The sequence below is a fragment of the Trichomycterus rosablanca genome, chromosome 4 (genome assembly GCF_030014385.1).
Source record: "Trichomycterus rosablanca isolate fTriRos1 chromosome 4, fTriRos1.hap1, whole genome shotgun sequence".
Classification (NCBI taxonomy): domain Eukaryota; kingdom Metazoa; phylum Chordata; class Actinopteri; order Siluriformes; family Trichomycteridae; genus Trichomycterus; species Trichomycterus rosablanca.
The window spans coordinates 14979254-14996432 of NC_085991.1; the positions used below are offsets into that span (position 1 = coordinate 14979254).

Consider the following 17179-nt stretch of genomic DNA (forward strand, 5'->3'; position numbering starts at 1 on the left):
TACCATTAAAGCCAAGTTTTCTGAGTAGAAAAGACAAGTAATAACACTAATAAACAGTTTTAAATTGATCTCACCTCTTTTGACTGACAGGATTTCCTTCTCTGTTGTAATGGTGGTAGATTTGTCTGCATATTACTTTCAAATTACTGTGAAATGTTGTAGTTGTTACATGTTATATATAACTTTATAAATGCAGTATGTACATAGCTTTAGTTAATTTCAGCTTTAAAATGGATCAACAGCCACCACAGTTCAACTATTTTTAACCCAAATAATTTTCACACAAATGAACAGTAAGTGTAGAAACAAGGAGGCTTTAATGTTATGGCTGATCAGTGTAAGAATCAGTTGTCTAACACAATACAGCATACAATAAGTGCAATCAGAATTCATTTAAATAAAAACTGTAACAAAGCAGCATACAGTTAAGTGAAATGTCTACAAAACATGAGCATGAAACACTTATAATTTTGAATTATGTACAAGTCAGTGCCAACATTTAAGTTTTTAGAACGTGCAACCACAGTGGAATTCGATAAACAGTACATCACAAGTGTAATACTCAGTATGGACTACATGCCACTGAACAGCTTGGTAATTAGTAATTGAGCTTAATAAAACAGTGTGTTAGCATTTAGTTCCAGAAACAGTTTTTGGAGTACATCAAAAGTGTATCTGAATGTAGCAGGGTAACAAGTTATAAATCATAAGGTTATAAATATATAAGGCATAAATCAGCCCGAACTGCAAAGGCAAGGAACACACTGCCCAAGTCTTCTAGAACCACACCACCTTCTAATACCACTCAAGTATTGGCAGGGGGGTCCATGGCTTCAGCTCCATCAACTCTAGTCACATAGATCCTCAGAACAGTCTCCTCAATCACCCGTTCAGTTGCCGCCATATCACCATCCTACAATGAAAGGGGGGGATCACTTTCTTGAACTTAACAGTACACAAATTTCCATTTAGGACTTAACATATCTGACATCTCACTTCAACCTTTATTTCAACTTAGACATACCTTGTCCCAAAAAGATGGGGTGGTTGCTGCAACAACTCGTGCTTACCTTCACCCTCCTAGCACTGATGGTATTGCGTGATTGGGGGAATCCTAAATTGTAGATGAAATTGGATACTATTAAAATTATATATAAATAAAAAATTACTAAAGAAAACTAAAGAAAAGCCAAATCAGCAAGACAAATACTTATAAAGAAATTACCAGCTTAAATAAGAAAATAAATATAAAGCACATAAAACAAAAAAGTAAGTAAAAGAACCAAACAGGATAAATAATAAGAATTTCTCCATTTTTACTTCTTCACTTAATCTAAACTTAATCACTCAGTGTTCAGTCAAAAGTAGCTCAATATTCTTCAATTTAGCATAAAATGTAGAAAAAAAATTACCAGTAAAAGGTCAGTCCAACTGCAACTACACATTTCCAACCATCTGTAAACAGAAGATACAAGACATCAATTGTTATGTTGTAAATAACTGAAATATTATTTCTGCTATGACTTTAACATGACAAATTAAATGATTATCCAACACTGTTCACATGTGTGTTTTCATGGATAACAGTCACAAAACTCATTCTAATGATACTAACGTTACAGAATCACTTTGGTATTAGTATGTACAGAACGTGAGCGCCAAACCAAAAGCCTGCCGTTTCCCTCAGGCTCGAGCTGCCTGCTCGCATCTTAGCTAGCTAGGTTGTGTCCATGTTTTTTAATGCACTGGCACAGCAAATATTACACATCTTTTACTGTCTACCTTCTTCTAATATACTACCGCAACGAAGTAATTTAAGCCATTTTTACCTTTTGGGAAAGAACCTTACTGCCACAAGTTGAGAATACTGGCTGTTGAACTTGACTAGCTTAGCACTAGCTAGCACCACGGCACTGCAACGTTATCATACATAGCGCAACTGGACATAATATACAGTCAGCCAATGGCAATCTATTAAAATCTGCCTCAATACTTTATTTTGATTCACAGAAACCCTAAAAAGACGTTAATAAATAAATCACTTGTTAGGATAAATCTTTTGTTCAAAAGGTCCTGAAGAAAGCAGTCGAAGGAAGTCCAGAAAGTACTCTTTAAAACACTTTATTAAGTGTAAAAATAATCTGTGAATATATATCAGAGCTAAGCCGGCCGGCGCTCCTTACTCCTGCAGTCTAGACACACCACGTAAGAAAGAGGCCGCGCCTCTCTTCCCCGCCAGTTTTTAAACTCAGCTAGGCTCCTCCTCCTTTACTGCTGGTGGAGCCAATGAAGTGTGCTAACAAGCCCCGGGCTCTGCCTCCCCCCCCCTTTCTGTAGGAGTCAGGGAGAGAGCTTAGCCGGCGACATGTTGAACAATAGACCATGTGGTCTGGATGTAATTTATGTTTAATAATGATGTTATGTTAAAAACCTACCAAGCCCCCCTTGAAAGCATCTTAATGCTTTCACAATAACTTTTAACTATAGGTTAGGTGTTTCTAGATCCCAGGAGATAAGGATAGCCGTCAGCAACCCCCCAATTTAACCCCTTCTGACTACATGGCCACTGGGCTGAATTTTATACAATAAAACGTTTCTAAAAATAAAAAGGCTACCAATTAAACTAAAGGAACCGTACCTATCGCAACAGCTCCTAACCCTGAAACAAACAAACAAACAAAAAATAATAAAAACAGGAAATCAAAATAAAGTAATTTAAAAAAATAGGAAATCAAAAAGAGAAGAAAAATAAAATAAACACAATGGGTGCGTGGCTTCCACAGGAAGTCCGTTCAGGTTGTCCTCCACCAGACGGAGCTGCAGATATTCAGAAGGGGCCCATAGCTCCTGTGTCTCTGCATGACTCCTAATGTCTTATGGATTCTCCCCTGTCGGTCTTACCTGTTTCCACAGCAGCACAAACATTTCCTAAAAATAGCAGAGTACCAAACATATATACATTGTAAACAATCCTGAACTAACCCCTTGCGTTTTGTAGCTAAACTATGTGTGTTGCACTTAACTAGTGTTTTCAAAGATGGTCTATGTGTCTGCGAACTATATGTTTATGTTTTTTTTTTTTTTTGTCTCCTAGTCTAACTAAATTCTCCCCCCTCGTCTTGTTCCGCTCCGTTGATTCCGCTGGACTCTTCTTCCACATAGTCGGTTTTGTCGGGCTTTCTGCTGTGTTTAGTTCCCTGTTGGTTGGTTCAGTTGGTGTCACTTCTGTCTCTCGGAGTGGGTCTTCCAATTCCCACGAAGTCTGCCTCTGCCAGTCCTTCCTTCCTTCATCACGGTGTGTGATTAGTAGTGCTGGTCCTCTCTCCTCGTCTTGTCTGGTCGGTTTTACCTTTAATTAAGCAGAGTTAGTAGCACTTATACTGCTCGAAGTGGGTCTTCCGGCCCACCTTCAAGGTCATCCTCCTCATCATCATCTGCATGATATCTAGACAAATCAGCCAACACCATCTGGATAACTGGTGGATCCTGCCCCCCTCTGCTTCCTCTACTCACTACTTCTATCACAAATTTTTCTATTAATACCCTGATGCACGGGATACCACAACAACAACATATCACTAAAATTACCAATCCTACACATACTGACCTCACCAAACTCGCAATAAGTAGTTTCCCTGACCAGTTCTAGCCTCACTGACTTTACTAACCAATTGCTAACCATGCAATAGGAAACTTAATCAATTCCACTGATTATTCCACAAAGCAATTGCTATATTGGTTTTCAGGGCCGACTGCTCGACATGGACCAGAAAATAACTTACCACACAAACGGTTGGACTTTAACCAACCGACCTGAACCCGTTCAGGCTTTCACAGTTGGACTCGGACCAACTGACCTGGTACCAGGCTTTGAGTTTGGACTCTAACCAAACTGGCATGGACTCTAACCACACCGGATCCTTTGGACTCACCAGGAGTCAAGGCATGCCCACCATACCTTTGTCAGTGAAAGAGGAACCACACCTTAACATTTATCAGTAATTATTTCTAATTATCTACAAGAGAATTCTCAACATACCACTAAAATTGCCAATCCCACACTCTCATACTGACATCACTAAACCCGTAATAACTTCCTTCCATGGCCCAAACATCCCTTCTAGCCACTTAACCCATTCATACACACATACAATCATACAACAGACAAACATATAAGCTACTTACCCAGCCCTCACCGCAGCCACCCCACTTCCAACAACGGGATACACTGCCACGGTGAGCTTAGACACCACTGCCGCAAGGCTTTCTGGGTAAAGCCCGTGCCAGACCCAGTGGCGACGCTACACTGTCCCCTCCCTAATGGTCAACCGTCCCGGTGACCCACTCACCAGCGTCCACTGGGTGGCTCCATGTCTGGACCGCACCCCATTACACTGCCGAGTCGCTCTTCCACCCACTGCTGGACCGGGCACCCTGCCCCTACAGCCACCTGGGCTAGCGCACTCCGACAGACCGGGCATATTGGCTCACCAAACCATCAGAGCCACCCAAACACCACGATCCCACTTCTGACACCAATGTGGCGCCGGTGAGTAAGGAAGGTTAGCGTCAGGGACGCAAGTGAGCTGCCTTTGGCAGTTCATTCAGTGTTTTAGCGACAGACACCCATTCATACACATCCCTTCTGAAAAATGTCCCCTGTTTATCGGTTCTGGTTTGTTGCTCCTGAAACAGGTGTAATTGTCTTTATAAGCTTTGATGTTGGTTGGAGTTGGTTCCTGAGTTAGTGGGTGAGACATGGATAAATTCTCTATGTGTTAAATTAGACATTTTAGACCGCTTTAAACAACCTTTCGAGCAAAATCTGTAACACGTATTAAGAAAAAGATAAACTGATAGGTTTTAACGAGACACACCCTAGAACAGAAAATTCCTGCCTAGTCGAAGAATACGAGTATTCTTTTAACATTCACTGGCACAACTCACTCGGTTGTCCAAACACAACTCAGACAAAAGAACGTAAACCTCAGTACAACAACAGTGTCTACTGGAAACAAACAATTACTTCACCGCGACCGACAATGGCCCTATGGAAACAAACATATACTTCAGGGCAATCGACAGTGATCCCCTGGAAACAAACAATTACTTCACCGCAACCGACAATGGCCCTATGGAAACAAACATATACTCCAGGGCAATCGACAGTGATCCCCTGGAAACAAACAATTACTTCACCGCGACCGACAATGGTCCTATGGAAACAAACATATACTCCAGGGCAATCGACAGTGATCCCCTGGAAACAAACAATTACTTCACCGCGACCGACAATGGCCCTATGGAAACAAACAATTACTTCACCGTGACCGACAATGGCCCTATGGAAGCAAACATATACTTCAGGGCAATCGACAGTGATCCCCTGGAAACAAACAATTACTTCACCGCGACCGACAATGGCCCTATGGAAACAAACAATTACTTCACCGCGACCGACAATGGCCCTATGGAAACAAACATATACTTCAGGGCAATCGACAGTGATCCCCTGGAAACAAACAATTACTTCACCGCGACCGACAATGGTCCTATGGAAACAAACAATCACTTCACCGCGACCGACAATGGCCCTATGGAAACAAACATATACTTCAGGGCAATCGACAGTGATCCCCTGGAAACAAACAATTACTTCACAATTTGTCTCTCATACTGCATTAACCCTTCCTGCTATATAAAATTCCACTTCAAACAGTTCAAACTGATCAGAGCAGAAGGTGCATACACATTACATCTAACATTTTCTACACTTATTCTACTTCATCATCGCCGCATGCTAGAGAGCCTTCAAATTTTCTAAATCACATTTTTTCCAATACAAAATCACCAATCCACTATTTATTATTTACTCTGCCATACTTAAAATAACAACAGCTCTACTATATCAACTTCCATCAGTCCTACAAACCCCTGACTTATATTATTTATTCATTCAGATTTTTACCCCAACTTTTGGTCACTGGTACTAACACACCTCCTGCTTCTAACAATACAGACTCCATTTCCCACAATCCAACAGACTCTCACATGACCATCTCCTGCTCCTAGTCAGCCAATCCCTCATGCTCATCATCACCAGCGCTTTGATCCACTTTGGCTTTCTTGAATCACATTAAACTCTACTTAAACAGTTCCATTTAGTTAACTCACTGCAAAGTACTACCAACCTATACTATCTCTATTGTATTATTGTTACATCTCCCTACAAATGTCATTAACCCCACATCACTATGGTACCTGCATCCCTACTCTCACTAAAACACAAGCACTTGTAGCTCTTTCTAATTTACTCTTGTAACCAAAACTTTTTCTACACGAATTATTGTTATTCTAATACCTTACTGTAAAATACATCCAAAACCTCTATAAGATGTTACCGAACCCCTCACTTTTTATTATGGAACCCAGGTCTTCAGGTGGATGTCTATTAAAACACACTACTGTCCCACACGGGCTTGAGATTTCACTGCATAACGTCTCCATCCAGTCTCACATCAGCTTTCCCTTCCTCTTGTCTGATGGTCATTACTTTGGCATTCTGTACCTCAGCACCCCATATGCCTCTTGAACACTGCTTTACTCAAACATCAGAATGCAACAACAGCCATGACACACATCTGCAAGATCTGGTATTCATAATTTTTACATCATCTTTGGTACTGCATAAGTGTCCACCATCCTCAGCCAGTACACAGTAGATTAAATATCAGACTTCTCTTTACTCATGCAGGGCCTGCAGTTTATGGCCTCAACCCCCCGCTGGGTTGCTGTGTGTCTGTGAAACCTATGACCTGGGTCTCCAGTCACCCCCCTTCATGTACTTCTCTCCTAACAAGTTATTTTCTTCACTGTTTCCTCAATCTTTAAACTGCACTCATCTATGATCATGCATAGTATTGCCACAAGGTTTACTGCACCACATTGAACCAATCTAACTTCTTCAATAAACTATATAGTATAAACTGAGTGAGTTGACCTGATCAATTAGCTAGAAAAGATTCATCGGATACAACACAAGCATCAAATATTAACAATTGCCAATTAACAATTTCCAAAAAATATTACCAATTAAATTGAATCTTACCGGAGTCCGTGTAAGCAATTATATTTAATCTCCTGAGACCCGAGCTTTGATTTTTTCAATGCATTTTCCCTATTCCTTTTGTTTTTAACCTTATTAGTTGGGTGACACGGTGGCTCAGTGGGTAGTACCGTCGCACACTGTCACAGCAAGAAGGTCCCCCCTCCGCGGAGCCCGCATGTTGTCGTGTGGGCTTTCCCCGGGTGCTCCGGTTTCCTCCCACAGTCCAAAGACATGCCAGCGAGGCGAACCAGAGACACTGAACTGTCCATGTCTGTGCCCGATATAACCTGAATCCCGTGCAATGAGCAACCACCGCTCCTGTCATAAATGCAACCAAAGTGCAAAACATAACGTCAAAATCTCAATAAAGAAGCAAACAAACTTTATTAGTGTTCTAGTACTTTTGCTACCACTAGCTGGCAGACAAAAGTGTCCACTAATGGGGACAATCGATCGAAGTTTAGCAGGTCAAGGAATAAGGCATAACAAAACCAAAATGTAATGTCCTCATATGTGACCGCAGGGTCGCAAAAGGTTAATCTCACCTGAGTCCATCTCATCTGAGTCCGTGCAAGCAGCAGCGCTGAGAGATACTACAGATTGCTACAACTCGCTTTTCTCTAAACAGGAGGTAAGGCTGAAGATTACCTTCACCAGGCGTCCCTGAATCTGCATGCATATACGTACCTGAATCTGCATGCATATCCGTAGGTCTGCCAGTCCAGCTGCCCCAGCACAATGTATCACAGGATTTAATACACAAAGCGGCATATTAAACATAAATTCTTATTCCTGCCATAATACTCCTGCCATATTTAAACATAAACTCTCATTCCTACCATTATACTCCCCCCTTTTTTCAAATTTTACAATCAAATTTTGAAAATAAAACATTAAATAAACCTTCTAAATGTGTTTATCCTGTTGGAAAGCACAGAATTTTAAAGTTAGTTCAATCAAAGTCTGGTGTTAGCTGGACCTGTAAACAAATAATGTCGTTATTGAGCAGTGGAAGGTGTGTAACAGCTTTGTCAGCAGTGTCACCTCTGGCATTGTCCTGTAAAATTGGAACAAAACTTTACTTAAATAGTTCCACTTAAATTGAATAAGAGGGACAATGACACAAAGTATCATTTGCTAAAATTTTAACTAAGCCCACTTGTTTCCTGTCTGTTGCAGCATCTCTGGATGCAAATCCTTTCACAAACATTTCCAATTCAGGATTCCTATCAGGCCCAGAAAAAATAGATAGAGTAATACAGTCATGATGTTCACCATCTCCTGCAATTAGTAAAAAGTGGTAGGATTAAGTACATTACAGCATTTGATAATAATGTTCAATTTTAGAAGTACACTGTAGTATTTATACAATCATTAACTTGATACGTGAGATGTTTTCCTTTCAGTTATAGAACATAATTTGGCACTAACCGAGTTAGATAAGTATAACCCTCAAGATCACCTATTATAACTACGGATATTTCTGTATCAGACAAAGACAGAAAGAAAATTCTGCACAAATCCAGAAGGGATCAGAGTCCCTGTCTTGTACAGAAATAGTGGTACCTTCTGGCATTATTTCCAATTTAATTCGAGAGGCAAACAAATGATCACACCTCATAAGATTTATAGGGCTATGAAATCTCACTCTTTACAACTACACAATATTTTAGAAACAGTAACATGTTAGCTTTTACCTTTTAACTTGTATTCAGCATTTGTATACAGAGAAAAACACGACCTCACTCTCAAATAAACATAAGCTTTGACAATATATAATCTAATATATTACCATATGTCCTAATCAGAGGTGGAAAGAGTACCAAAAAATTGTATTCAAGTAAAAGTACTATTACTTTAATTAATCTTTACTTAATTACAAGTAAAGTTACTACTCTGAAAATCCACTCAAGCAAAAAGTAGAAAGTAACTCATTTAAAATGTACTCACCGAGTAAACAGCAGGGGGTCTCCTCTGTGTAATGTAAACGGGAGTGGATACAAACCTCAACAGTAGTTTTTAATTCAAATGTAATAGAAGAAACGTTGTCCTTAACTCAAATGAAATAGAAGAAACATGTTGATGCAACAATCAAAACAGTTAGGGATGTGTAATGCGTCATTTCAAATGACATAAAACTTTTTTTCAAACTGTACAACCACCAGCGATGTGTCGCAAAATGATTCGAATCCATGAATCGGCTCTTCTAACCGAAACAAAGGAACCGACTCTTCCGGCAGTCGCCATGTAAACACGCGGCTCTTCAAAAGGAACCGAGACAAAAGACTCGACTCCCTGTCGCAACTCACTGAATTCGCGATTTCTTTAGCGTTTTTTATTTTTATTTTGCTCGGTAACAGATGCTATTCAAAATGTAACAATTACTAATACAAAACATACTTAAGCAAAAGCAAAATTACAGTCTGTGAAATGTGCTTTAAAAACTACGGTGTTACAGTAACCAGTGCGATCAGAGCGGTAACACTAAGCACTGGATTCGTGTATGTATGTGTATTGATCGAATTTGTTTAAAATCATATCCCCGCTATTGAAACATTCCCCACTTGCGACATTTTGATGTCGAATTATTGTCCAGCACTACCCCATACATTAAACAAAGAAACAATATAGCAATCTCTCAATAATACATGCACCAATACACCCAGCAAATCTCCTATCACGACTAACAAGCGCTGTGTTACTCACAAAATTTTAATCTTATTCACTATAACAACTCTGATTAAGGAGATTTTCCTTAATTATGTGTGAAAATGTCCTATGTCACACATGGATGAATTCCACTCTAAGTACCCCCTTTCCTGGTTTAAGAACCTTAAAGTTCAAGAACGCTATCTACCTTAAAACACACTTAATAAGGTACCATAAATACTTCATCTTAACTCAGTTATCTTAAGATTATAAAAATAAAGTTGATTATAAAATTAACTGCAGCACTTACCCAATCCAGGCGTACAAAGACAAAGATAGCCGATGGACAAGATACGGCAAGCTGCTCACATAGAGCCAAAAATGGCGGATACACAGAAAACCACGCTCAGCTCTCCCAGAGCCAAAATAATGGACAGACAGAAAACCACGCTCAGCTCTCTGGTCCAAAATGGCCGCCGAACAAAAGAAACCACGCTGCGTTCTCAAGAAACAAAATGGCGGATAGACTGGAGACCACGTTGCATTCCCAAGACAAAATGGCGTACAGACAGAGCCAAAATGGCGGACAGACAGAAAGCCACACTGCGTTCTCAAGAAACAAAATGGCGGATAGACGGGAGACCACGTTGCATTCCCAAGACAAAATGGCGGACAGACAGAAAGCCAAAATGGCGGACAGACAGAAAAACACGCTGCGTTCTCAAGAAACAAAATGGCGGATAGACGGGAGACCACGTTGCATTCCCAAGACAAAATGGCGGACAGACAGAAAGCCAAAATGGCGGACAGACAGAAAAACACGCGTGTGCAAGATGGCGGACAAACAAAAGGTTACATATAAATACGCACAGAAACACTGACAAACAAACTCCCGATGTACTGTTTTCGAACCAAATTTAGAATTTAAAGTAGTCTAATTAACCGAACTCCGTTCCCAAAACCGTCAAGTCCGAATTTTAGGACAATCTTTTTCATAGAATCCCGTCCTTTGAACAGCCAGACCCCTAAGATTTCCACGTTCAAATCATAGAACCCCGTCCTTTGAACTGCCAGGTAATAGATTTCCAACGTTCGCTCATTCATAGAATCTCGTTTTTCAAACTGCCAGACCCTAGGTTTTACAACGCTCGAATTATAGAATCTCGTTTTTTAAACTGCCAGACCCTATTATTTCCAACGCTCGAATCATAGAATCTCGTTTTTCAAACTGCCAGACTTCTAGATCCAACGCTCGAAAATTTGAGATCTATAGAATTAACCCAGTCCCAGACTCGTTAAAACTTAGATCTTTCGAATCACGCGCCCCTGCTTTTGAAACAGACAGACACGTTTCGCTCCAATGGTGTTCCGGGTGAAGCCTCTGCCGAACAGCCCTTTACCGTTTATTTTGCTCGGTCTGATTCAAACTCAGCAATCAGGAAACATAAATTTTTTAGCTCCAACATATATTCACAGTTTTAAACTATCTAATGATACTTTAGTAATTTAATCAGACACTTACGGATTCTGAGATTCACTTTCACACTCAGTACACTAAATAATAAATGCATCTAATATATATACAGAGAACGTCTGTTTACCTTAAGCAGGCGCGCACCTTGTACTGAGTACAAAAGATTTTTCAGAATTCCTGGTCTTACCTCAGTCAGCTGAATTAATTCGATGCTATCCTCAGACCTCCTGAACCATCCTCTGGCTACCATTTGTTAGGATAAATCTTTTGTTCAAAAGGTCCTGAAGAAAGCAGTCGAAGGAAGTCCAGAAAGTACTCTTTAAAACACTTTATTAAGTGTAAAAATAATCTGTGAATATATATCAGAGCTAAGCCGGCCGGCGCTCCTTACTCCTGCAGTCTAGACACACCACGTAAGAAAGAGGCCGCGCCTCTCTTCCCCGCCAGTTTTTAAACTCAGCTAGGCTCCTCCTCCTTTACTGCTGGTGGAGCCAATGAAGTGTGCTAACAAGCCCCGGGCTCTGCCTCCCCCCCCCTTTCTGTAGGAGTCAGGGAGAGAGCTTAGCCGGCGACATGTTGAACAATAGACCATGTGGTCTGGATGTAATTTATGTTTAATAATGATGTTATGTTAAAAACCTAACACACTATAAGCAAATCGGCCGTTAGCATTAGCATTAGCACGCGCGAATTAGCGTTAGCATTTTTTAAACAAATAACGCATGAACAGCAATAAAACTTGAATATTATTCAACTAAAGAGCTATATTAAACGATATAATAAGATAAACATCATGATTGGCATAAAATTAGAAAGATGTACAAATTTTGTAAAGCTTCACATTACCTGAGACGCCATTGAAACACAATGTGCCTTCACGATGTATTGCGCAATCTCCGGTGCGTCATATCCGGTTTCTAACCTGATAAACTAATTACATTAAGTAGTTCCAAGGAAATAAAGTAACTAAGTTAAGTTGAGTCTACTAGAAAACATCTAAACATCTAAAATGTAATTGATTTGTGTCACACCAGCATACCCTTTTTTTGAGTGTGTAACTGATAGGTTAGAGCATCATTTTATATATGTGGTGCATATGGTTTTACACAGTTTGTATAAATGCACTCATTTAACAATTCAATCTTTAAATTAATACAAATGCATAAATAAAGTAAAAGTTAAAATCTGTTTAAATTGTATTGTTGCCTGTCTCATAAGGTAGGCAATACCTTTGTTTTTCCAATTTATGTATGTAAAGTAGTAATGTATGTATGTAAATTACAAAATATTTATTTGCTCACATATTTTCTTGCAATTTTAAATTTTTAAATTCACTATTAACAGTTTTTTTATGTAATTGACTGTGATATATCGGCATAACAAAAGGTTTCATTTTGAAAATTACAGAAGATTCTGCTATTTTTTTCAATGAAGATTACTTTATTTTTACAGTTAGTTTTGTTAAAAGTGTCATCAAAAAACTGTAAAAAAAAACAGTTTTTTTATGTATTTCATTTATACAGATTTTTTTTTGGTAAATCACATGACACTTTTCAATATACAGTTTATTCCTGTATTTTTACTAAAATGTTCTGTCTTTTTTTAAATACAGGGAAAAACTGTAAAAATGTACTAGGAAAACCTGTAAAAAAAAAATTTATTTTATACATAGGTACACTTCAACTATGAGAGACAAAATGAGAAAAAAAAATCCAGGAAATCACATTGTAGGATTTTCAAAGAATTTTTTTGTAAATTATGGTGGAAAATAAGTATTTGGTCAATAACAAACAAGCAAGATTTCTGGCTCTCACAGACCTGTAACTTCTTCTTTAAGAAGCTCTTCTGTCCTCCACTCGTTACCTGTATTTATGGCACCTGTTTGACCTCGTTATCTGTATAAAAGACACTTGTCCACAGCCTTAAACAGTCAGACTCCAAACTCAACCATGGCCAAGACCAAAGAGCTGTCGAAGGACACCAGGAAGAAAATTGTAGACCTGCACCAGGCTGGGAAGAGTGAATCTACAATAGGCAAGCAGGTTGGTGTGAATAAATCAACTGTGGGAGCAATTGTAAGAAAATGGAAGACATACAAGACCATTGATAATCTCCCTTGGGGTCAAGATCTCATCCCATGGGGTCAAAATGATTATGAGAACGGTGAGCAAAAATCCCAGAACTACACGGAGGGACCTGATGAATGACCTGCAGAGAGCTGGGACCAAAGTAACAAAGGCTACCATCAGTAACACACTACGCCGAGAGGGACTCAAATCCTGCAGTGCCAGGCGTGTCCCCCTGCTTAAGCCAGTACATGTCCAGGCCCATCTGAAGTTTGCCAGAGAGCATATGGATGATCCAGAAGAGGATTGGGAGAATGTCATGTGGTCAGATGAAACCAAAATGGAACTTTTTGGTAAAAACTCAACTCGTTGTGTTTGGAGGAAGAAGAAGAACCTAAGAACACCATACCTACTGTGAAGCATGGGGGTGGAAACATCATGCTTTGGGGCTGTTTTTCTGCAAAGGGGACAGGACGACTGATCCGTGTTAAGGGAAGAATGAACGGGGCCATGTATCGTGAGATTTTAAGCCAAAACCTCCTTCCATCAGTGAGAGCATTGAAGATGGAACGTGGCTGGGTCTTCCAGCATGACAATGATCCCAATTACCCTGCTCGGGCAACGAAGGAGTGGCTCCGTAAAAAGCATTTCAAGGTCCTGGAGTGGCCTAGCCAGTCTCCAGACCTCAACCCCATAGAACATTTTTGGAGTCCGTGTTGCCCAGCGACAGCCCCAAAACATCACTGCTCTAGAGGAGATCTGCATGGAGGAATGGGCCAAAATACCAGCTACAGTGTGTGCAAACCTGGTGAAGACTTACAGGAAACGTTTGACCTCTGTCATTGCCAACAAAGGTTATGCTACAAAGTATTGAGTTGAACTTTTGTTATTGACCAAATACTTATTTTCCACCATAATTTACAAATAAATTCTTTAAAAATCCTACAATGTGATTTCCTGGATTTTTTTTTCTCATTTTGTCTCTCATAGTTGAAGTGTACCTATGATGAAAATTACAGACCTCTCTCATCTTTCTAAGTAGGAGAACCTGCACAATCAGTGGCTGACTAAATACTTTTTGGCCCCACTGTACAATACTTATATTGCACTATACCTATTTAGAACTTGCTTTGAATTATTACAGTGTATCACAAAAGTGAGTACACCCCTCACATTTCTGCAGATATTTAAGTATATCTTTTCATGGGACAACACTGACAAAATGACACTTTGACACAATGAAAAGTAGTCTGTGTGCAGCTTATATAACAGTGTAAATTTATTCTTCCCTCAAAATAACTCAATATACAGCCATTAATGTCTAAACCACCGGCAACAAAAGTGAGTACACCCCTTAGTGAAAGTTCCTGAAGTGTCAATATTTTGTGTGGCCACCATTATTTCCCAGAACTGCCTTAACTCTCCTGGGCATGGAGTTTACCAGAGCTTCACAGGTTGCCACTGGAATGCTTTTCCACTCCTCCATGACGACATCACGGAGCTGGCGGATATTCGAGACTTTGCGCTCCTCCACCTTCCGCTTGAGGATGCCCCAAAGATGTTCTCTTGGGTTTAGGTCTGGAGACATGCTTGGCCAGTCCATCACCTTTACCCTCAGCCTCTTCAATAAAGCAGTGGTCGTCTTAGAGGTGTGTTTGGGGTCATTATCATGCTGGAACACTGCCCTGCGACCGAGTTTCCGGGGGGAAGGGGATCATGCTCTGCTTCAGTATTTCACAGTACATATTGGAGTTCATGTGTCCCTCAATGAAATGTAACTCCCCAACACCTGCTGCACTCATGCAGCCCCAGACCATGGCATTCCCACCACCATGCTTGACTGTAGGCATGACACACTTATCTTTGTACTCCTCACCTGATTGCCGCCACACATGCTTGAGACCATCTGAACCTAACAAATTAATCTTGGTCTCATCAGACCATAGGACATGGTTCCAGTAATCCATGTCCTTTGTTGACATGTCTTCAGCAAACTGTTTGCGGGCTTTCTTGTGTAGAGACTTCAGAAGAGGCTTCCTTCTGGGGTGACAGCCATGCAGACCAATTTGATGTAGTGTGCGGCGTATGGTCTGAGCACTGACAGGCTGACCCCCCACCTTTTCAATCTCTGCAGCAATGCTGACAGCACTCCTGCGCCTATCTTTCAAAGACAGCAGTTGGATGTGACGCTGAGCACGTGCACTCAGCTTCTTTGGACGACCAACGTGAGGTCTGTTCTGAGTGGACCCTGCTCTTTTAAAACGTTGGATGATCTTGGCCACTGTGCTGCAGCTCAGTTTCAGGGTGTTGGCAATCTTCTTGTAGCCTTGGCCATCTTCATGTAGCGCAACAATTCGTCTTTTAAGATCCTCAGAGAGTTCTTTGCCATGAGGTGCCATGTTGGAACTTTCAGTGACCAGTATGAGAGAGTGTGAGAGCTGTACTACTAAATTGAACACACCTGCTCCCTATGCACACCTGAGACCTAGTAACACTAACGAGTCACATGACATTTTGGAGGGAAAATGACAAGCAGTGCTCAATTTGGACATTTAGGGGTGTAGTCTCTTAGGGGTGTACTCACTTTTGTTGCCGGTGGTTTAGACATTAATGGCTGTATATTGAGTTATTTTGAGGGAAGAATAAATTTACACTGTTATATAAGCTGCACACAGACTACTTTTCATTGTGTCAAAGTGTCATTTTGTCAGTGTTGTCCCATGAAAAGATATACTTAAATATCTGCAGAAATGTGAGGGGTGTACTCACTTTTGTGATACACTGTACATAATTTGCACAGAGAGAATAAATAATTAGAGATTGCTAGAAAAGCAATAAAAAAACACTGCTTTCATTGTCAACACACCTCGGCTGTTATTGTCACCTATCACCCCTAGGTGGGATCTTTTCGTTGCAGCAAAAAAAGCTTAGGGTTCCCACTGATTTTTCATCATTTGTAAGTAGTATTGTTATTCTATTTTAAATCCTCCCACCCCCGCCGGTTCATGAAAATATATATTATATGAAACTGGTCCATGATGCAAAAATGGTTGGGGATTGCTGTACTAGTGTATCATGGTTGTGTGTGTATTGTGATAGCTGTAGTGTATAGCCAGACTGCTACAATAACATAAAGAAGCATTCTTTACACTATGTCAAACATTGAGGAGGATCGACTAGGATGGAATATACAAACAGGTTTAATGACAATAAATGTATAGTTGTACATACAGCAAAAAACAAACAACAAACAAAAACCATAAAACGTGGCATGTGCTAAAATTGCAACTGCAATTAAATTCCATATTTAAGTGTTATTTGTAAAAATAATAATAATAAAATAATAATTTAAAAAACGCTATAATCTAAATGCTAGAACAAAAAATAAAAATGAAGTAGAGTAGTGAATCTGCCAAAACATCTGTGTTGAAGTTTTTGTACAGTGCAGCTGTGTTTCCTGTCACTGTGGGCACCAGTGCACAGTAATATATTGCAGCATCTGATACTGCAGCAGAGGAGATGTTCAGATCCACTTGTTTTAAATCCTGATGACCTTTAGCAGTCAAACGTAATGTAATGTTTTCACTTGGATCTCCAAAGGCAAGAGTGGAAATAAGGAACTCTGGTTTAGATTTTGGATATTGACGGTACCACTGCAGACTGTTAACTGTACCAGTGAAGTCTTTGTAGCTGCAGGACAGAGTAACAGTATCACCTTCAGTTACATTTTTATGTGGATCAAGTGGCTTGATTGGACCTGTTGTAGAGTCACCTGTGATAGAGAACAGAGCATAATCACATTCTGTTTCCATATTTCATAAGTTAACATGGTTTTTACTCACCTAGTGAAATCCACATACACATGAATATAAAGGTGAACAT

The 17179-nt window shown here is 40.0% G+C and overlaps 1 gene segment (V, D, J or C); it reads right to left on the reverse strand.

Moving 5' to 3' along the window:
- Window positions 1–805: 805 nt before the first annotated feature.
- LOC134311842 (T cell receptor alpha variable 5-like) lies at window positions 806–17179 on the reverse strand. The segment is given in 3 exon segments: window positions 806–913; window positions 16717–17069; window positions 17140–17179. Coding segments are annotated over 3 exon segments (501 nt in total).